This window comes from Lissotriton helveticus, chromosome 1_2, assembly GCF_964261635.1.
Source record: "Lissotriton helveticus chromosome 1_2, aLisHel1.1, whole genome shotgun sequence".
Lineage (NCBI taxonomy): Eukaryota > Metazoa > Chordata > Amphibia > Caudata > Salamandridae > Lissotriton > Lissotriton helveticus.
This window is the reverse complement of record NC_136058.1, coordinates 440,159,661-440,166,395: the sequence shown is the minus strand read 5'-3', so window position 1 is coordinate 440,166,395 and position 6,735 is coordinate 440,159,661. Positions and strand designations below refer to the sequence as shown.

Here is a 6,735-nt window from a genome sequence, read left to right as displayed (position 1 = left end):
CCGGATGAAGCATCAAGGGCAGTTCAGTGATTTTAAGAGTCTGAGCTGTGCACCTCCACGCCACAAGACGAAGAAATGACCTTAGGAAAATTAAGGCAACAACAATAACAAACTGCCTCCTGTATAAACAAGTGTTCAACACCAACTTTGATCATCGGATCGGTATGATGTGATTACCACAGTGCTCTGTTTTATAAAATGATGACAAGCCATCATTCCGTGCTCTAGGAGAATTGTAAACTCTTTCTGGACAAACCACAGTAAGCAGAGAAGAGCACAACAGAGCGGAGCCAGACAACTGACGGGTAAATGAAAGAGGAGTTCTTGTATCTACAATACATTAGACTGTCCTAATTTGCACCGGCCAGAAGGAAGATACATCTTTACCCCCAATTGTGCATAGCCATAATCCAATCAAAAGACAAAATCACCTACAAAGACACCTTCTACGTTTTAGGAGTGTGGCAAATATTTGGTGGCTATCACATTTTATTGTTAAAACAGAAATCAAACCTGCAAAATACTGCACACATATAAAGTGTGTGAGAAAAACACAAGTGCTTTATCAGCCATGTCGGCCCATCAGGAAATACAGTCAAGGGATATAGACAAATATATACCCAACCCACAGACACTCACCAAGAAAGAAGAATCATACACATGCAGCAAGAGCTTTAGTTTGTCATCACTACGCAAGCTTCATCAGCAAACCTACACAGGAGAAAAAACATTCAAGTGCAGTGAATGTGTCAAGAGCTTTAGTAGATTATCAGAACTACAAAGACACCAGCGAACACACACAGGGGAAAAGCCATTCAAGTGCAGTGAATGTGTAAAGTGCTTTAGTCAGTTATCAAACCTCATAAAACATCAACAAACACACACAGGAGAAAAACCATTGAAGTGTAGTGAATGTGCAAAGTGCTTTAGTCAGTTATCAAGCCTTCAAACACATCAGCGAACACACACAGGGGAAAAGCCATTCAAGTGCATTGAATGTGGGAAATGTTTTAGTCAATTATCAAACCTTCAAAGACATCAGCGAATACACACGGGGGAAAAACCATTCAAGTGCAATCAATGTGCAAAGTGCTTTAGCCACTTATCAAGCCTTCAAAGACATAATCAAACACACCCAGGGGAAAAACCATTCAAGTGCAGTGAATGTGCAAAGTGCTTTAGTCAGTTACCAAGCCTTCAAAGACATAATCAAACACACCCAGGGGAAAAGCCATTCAACTGCAGTGAATGTGTGCAGAGCTTTAGTAAGTTATCAGACCTAAAATGTCATCAGCGAACACACATGGAGGAAAAACCCTATCATTGTAGTGAATGTGACAGTAGTTTTCGTGACTCTTCAGCATTAAGGAATCATCAGCGAACTCACACAGGAGAAAAACCATTCAAGAGCAATGAATGTGGGAAGAGCTTTAGTCAATTATCAAAGCTACAATGTCATCAGCGAACACAGATGGGGGGAATACAATTCAAGTGCAGTGAATGTGCAAAGTTCTTTAGTCATTTCTCAAGCCTTCAAACACATCAGCGAACACACACAGGGGAAAAACCATTCAACTGCAGTGAATGTGGGAAGAGCTTTAGTCGATTATCAGTCCAACAAATTCATCAGCGAACACACACAGGAGAAAAACCATTCAAGTGCAATGAATGTGGGAAGAGTTTTAGTCAATTATCAGACCTACAAAGACATCAGCGAATACACACAGGAGAAAAACCATTCAAGTGCAATGAATGTGGGAAGAACTTTAGTCAATCATCAGACCTAAAAAGTCATCAGCGAACACACACAGGAGAAAAACCATTCATGTGCAGTGAATGTGTAAAGAGCTTTAGTAGGTTATCCGACCTACAAATTCATCAGCGAATACATACAGGGGAAAAACCCTATCATTGTAGTGAATGTGAAAGTAGTTTTCACAGCTCTTCAGCATTAAAGTATCAGCAGCGAACTCACACAGGAGAAAAACCATTCAAGTGCAATGAATGTGGAAAGGGCTTTAGTCAATTATCAGACCTACAAAGACATCAGCGAATACACACAGGAGAAAAACCATTCAAGTGCACTGAATGTGCAAAGTGCTTTAGTCAGTTATCACAACTTCAAAGTCATCAGCGAATACACACAGGAGAAAAACCATTCAAGTGCACTGAATGTGCAAAGTGCTTTAGTCAGTTATCACACCTTCAAAGTCATCAGCGAACACACACGGGGGAAAAACCATTCAAGTGCAATGAATGTGGGAAGAGCTTTAGTCGATTATCAGAGCTACATTGTCATCAGCGAACACACACAGGGGAAAAGCCATTCAACTGCAGTGAATGTGTGAAGAGCTTTAGTCAGTTATCAACCCTACGACAACATCAACAAACACACACAGGGGGAAAGCCACTCAAGTGCAATGAATGTGGGAAGAGCTTTAGTCTAGTATTAGAGCTACAAAGTCAGATTCCAGAAAGAACTTAAGAACATCAAAAATAATATTGACCCATCTTAGGACATAGACAAGAGCTGAATAGTGCAGTAATTGTGATGGGAATGAATTACGGAAAAAGATAAAATTCAAATTATGTGGAACATTGAAATACCAGATGATACAAGACCCGACAAGCAGTAAAGAAGAAAAACAGATAACAGTGTTTGCAGAATTATGAAAGTGTTTGTTTCCAGTGTTTGTTTCCAGTGATTGTTCACATCCGAACACGTAGTAAAGTGACATGATGCACCAGAATACACAGTGGGAGGCTAGCACAATGTGGACTAAAAGAAAAGAAACATTGTTGATTTTTATTTGGTGATGAAGAGATACAAAGAAAAAAATTAAATCGCACCTGACCACACTACCTGTAAATGCAACACTGAACAATACTGGGACTAACAGCAGTATTTTCAGCTAACTTGCCGGATTAGTGATAAAACGTATAAACCCAACACACCCAGAGTGGACATGTTGTCAGTGCTCTGGAGATGGAAGCTTCATTGGTAAAATGCATGTATTACTATTAACAAATGCCACTGCAGTATATGTAATGAAATAAAGCGAAGCACATGTTTTCAATAAATAACCTATTGCTAGATATTAAAGAGCATATAACTTGTTTTTAAGTAACGTTTGCTGCATCTTTTACACACTGTTATCAGTTGATGGATCAGCTCGTGCCTCAGGCTTTATAACTAAGTGTGACCTGTGGCTCCTCTCCGACTGGGCTCTCCCTATTCATTTTGTGACTTGCCAAACTCTACTCTTTACCAGAATTGAGCCACTGTAAGCAGTAGACTCTGTTTGAAGAATGTGGTGAAATAGCGAAATTGCTTGCCGGGGTCCATGTTGCAATTTCCTTCTGTAGCAGCCAGAAGAGTAATTTCCAGATTCAGGCAAGCAGAAGGGGTGAAGTCTCTGTATCCCTGAGACTTCAGACCGGAGGCATGCTCAAATTCAAGCCCTTGGAGATTCTCTGCAAGATGATGAAAGTTTCAATAAAAGTCTTTTCTCCTTTCCTTGGCAATAAAGAAACCACTGCAGGCCAACCCAGCAAACAACACACTGGCATAGGGTTAGTCAAAAACTCCTGCCGATTGTCTGGTTCTTCTCCTTGGCAAAAGGTCCATCTTGATTTCAAGAAGTGATCTAAGGTTCTGGGGTCTGGGGTCCCCTTTTTATACACACAAATGCCTTGTCTCTGAAGGCAGAGAGTGACTGTACCTGGTCCAAACCAGTTCTGGGTGCATCCTGCCAGTGCAAAACTTCTTCCTTTGTCAGTGTGGGCCAGGGTCTACAGACACACCATAGGAGGTGGAGCCAGCATTGTAGATCGCAGGCACAGACCTATTCAGGCCCAGATGCTACTCCTCTCACCACTCCCACTTCAGATAGGTCTATTTAGACTTGTGCTGACTCACCCTGTCTCCTGGAGCCACCTCAGCCCCTGTCACTCACAAGCCAGACATGGAATACACAACCTAGCAGAGGCAGGCTTGGATGGTTAGGCAAGAAAATACCTATTTTCTAAAAGTGGTAGTTCAAACACAATGTTAAAACCATGTTCACTAAAAGATGTACTTTATCATTCTGAGTTCAGGCATATTAAACTTGTTTTTCTACCATGTTCCCTGTGATAGTTAGGATTATAAGGTATGATAACCAAACTGCCCATTCTGGCCTATGGGGACAGGTACCCTTGCAACAGTGAAAAATTAAATTGGCTGTAATTCACTACCAGGACATGCTACACACATCAGGGCATGTCCTACCTATCACATACAATGCACCCTGCTTTAGGGCCTACCTTAGGGGTGGCTAACATTTAGAAAATGGCAGGTTTAGGGACTGGTCAGTAGGTACACTTACCAAGTCGACATGACAGTACTAGACTGCACACAGGCGCTTCAATGGCAGGCCTGAGACACACTTTACAAGCTGCTTCTGCGGGTGGCACAATCAGTGCTGCAAGCCCACCAGCAGCATTTGACTTGCAGGCCCTGGTCACACGCAGTGCATTGAACTAGGGTCTGACAAGTTAATCAAATAAGCCAATCATGGAATTAATAATTCATTACATCAATTTAACATAGGGAGCACTTGGGGCGTGGTTTGGGCGCCGATGGAGCAGGCGGCGTGAGCCGATAGCTCCGCGCTCGATCCCACATTTATCCTGGAAAACGGGATCTCCAGTGGCCTGTGGGGGACGGAGCTTGCATCGGAATGCCAGGGGCATACTCTGGGCCCGACGGCGTGGTGGAAAGGGGCTCAGTGAGCGAGTTTCCTTTGTTCAGATCAGGATCGGGTGAGCCGAGACGGAGCTCCCAAGATGGCGACCACCGCAGACTCTTGGCGCGCTATGAAGCAGGTCTGCTTACAGTGACGGCAGGACGACCGGCTGGTGTGCGGCAGGAGAGAGGCTACTGCTACTGAGTGCCGAGACCTGCATCGCTCTGGGGCGAGCGCCGAGGTGAGCGTCAGCGACCTGCTGCCGGTGGGATCGGCCGGGAGCCTCACAACGGCGGCTGCCTGAGGGAACAGCGAGAGGACGTGGGCGCCTCGTTTTGTGACCGGGAGCCTAAGGAGCGCAGAATCGGAACGACGTCTGAGCGGCGCCTGAGCGGGGAGTCCCGTACCGAACGGTGCGGCAGATCCCGGGGCCCCTGGAGGCGGAGCGGCGTGCTGCCTGGAGCCAGACGATAGTGGGCCACTACCCTGAGGGCTGGGTATCACTGCCATAGTGAGAGGACGCTTATCTGGCATTGCGGCCGGGGACCGGCTCGGCGGCACTGCACTGGGGGGCGTTAGCGGTGGAAGCTCCACGACAACCCAGGAACGTTAGCCCTATCAGTGCGGCGCACGGACCGCTGGAGGTGGGAGTGTGGCGGTACCAGCTGGACATTCGAGCCCGGCGCACCTCGGGCTGGAGCACCGAGGAGAGCGCTGTTGACCAGCTGCAGGTGAAGCCTGCTGGGAGTCCCACATAGGCGGCCGCTTACCGGGACAACGACGTGGGGCACCCTCTCTGGCGCTGCAGTAGGAAATCAGGGGGGAGAGGTGTCGGAACTGAGAAAGACTACTGAGCAGACTCCAGGACCCTCTGGAGTCGGAGAGTGGTGCTGCTCCGGAGCCCGGTACTTGCGGCACGATTGCGTGGGGGCCGGGCATTCCCGCGCAGTCTACACATTGGAAGGGCCTGCAGCTGGTGTGGTGTCGCGGGGACCGATGAGGCAGCACTGTATATGGGGCGACGACAGGAACGGCTCTACATCAACGGAGGGACTGCTGCCCTACTAGCGCGACACGAGGTCAGAGATTGGTGACGTTTCCCTGGCATCGGATAAAGGGGCGCTCATTGCTGCCAGAATAAGTAGAGCTAGAGCAGAGGGCATTACCGGGTGGCACTGTGGGAAGAGCGGCTTGCATGATGAAGCCGGGTGCTACAGGAGGGGGCGACGCAGCGCAGAATACTGCCCCCGATGATGGAGCGGCGATGGAGGGCTCGGAGACTGAAAGGAGGCTAAGTAAACGTCTGGATCAGATCCTGGAGGCCATCACGATGACCAAGGACTCCCTGCATAACGACATCTCGCAGGTCGCGACGGGGCTGGGCCTCTTGAAAGCCGATTATTCGAAGCTGGTGGATAGGGTGAAGGACACTGAATTACTCGTGCGAGATCTGAAACCAGCGGTGGTGACAGTTGAACGGAAACTGGAGGGTGCGCTGCAACGGCTGACGGCACTAGAGAAAAGGACGGAAGATGCCGAAAGTAGGAATCGGCGCAATAACGTGAGGGTGGTCGGCCTGCCGGAGAAAATTGAAGGGGCGGATATGATCGCCTATATGGAGAACTGGTTCCGGACGCAGGTAGCCCCGGAGGGGTTGTCCCCCTTTTTCACGCTAGAAAGGGCACATAGGGTGCCGGCCAAGCCACCACTGCTGGGACGCCCGCCCAGACCTGTGGTGGCACGTGTCCTGCACTACAAAGACAGAGATCTGTTGATCCAAAATGCGCGCTCTATGGGGCCCTTCGAAGTGGAGAACAGTTCGGTCACAATCTTCCCGGACTATACCCAGGATGTCCAACGACGGAGGGCCTCATTTCTAGCGGTCAAAAAGGAACTCAGAACTTAGGGGATTCAATACTCACTGCTGTTCCCGGCCAAACTACGGATCATCCTGGATGGCACGACACAGTTTTTTCTGTCACCTGAGGAGGCTTGGACTTGGCTCGAG

The 6,735-nt window shown here is 47.8% G+C and overlaps 2 protein-coding genes across 2 annotated transcripts; both read left to right on the top strand.

Moving 5' to 3' along the window:
- Nucleotides 1-571: 571 nt before the first annotated feature.
- On the top strand, nucleotides 572-1,471 carry LOC144805405 (uncharacterized; the record flags this gene model as incomplete). The annotated part of the gene is made up of 1 exon (XM_078671972.1): nucleotides 572-1,471. A coding segment is annotated over exon 1 (900 nt), but the record flags the coding sequence as incomplete, so codon positions are not given.
- On the top strand, nucleotides 1,462-3,053 carry LOC144807676 (uncharacterized). Its single transcript, XM_078673314.1, has one exon. The coding sequence runs from the start codon at nucleotides 1,472-1,474 to the stop codon at nucleotides 2,483-2,485; it is 1,014 nt and encodes a 337-aa protein (XP_078529440.1). The 5' UTR covers nucleotides 1,462-1,471; the 3' UTR covers nucleotides 2,486-3,053.
- Nucleotides 3,054-6,735: the final 3,682 nt, after the last annotated feature.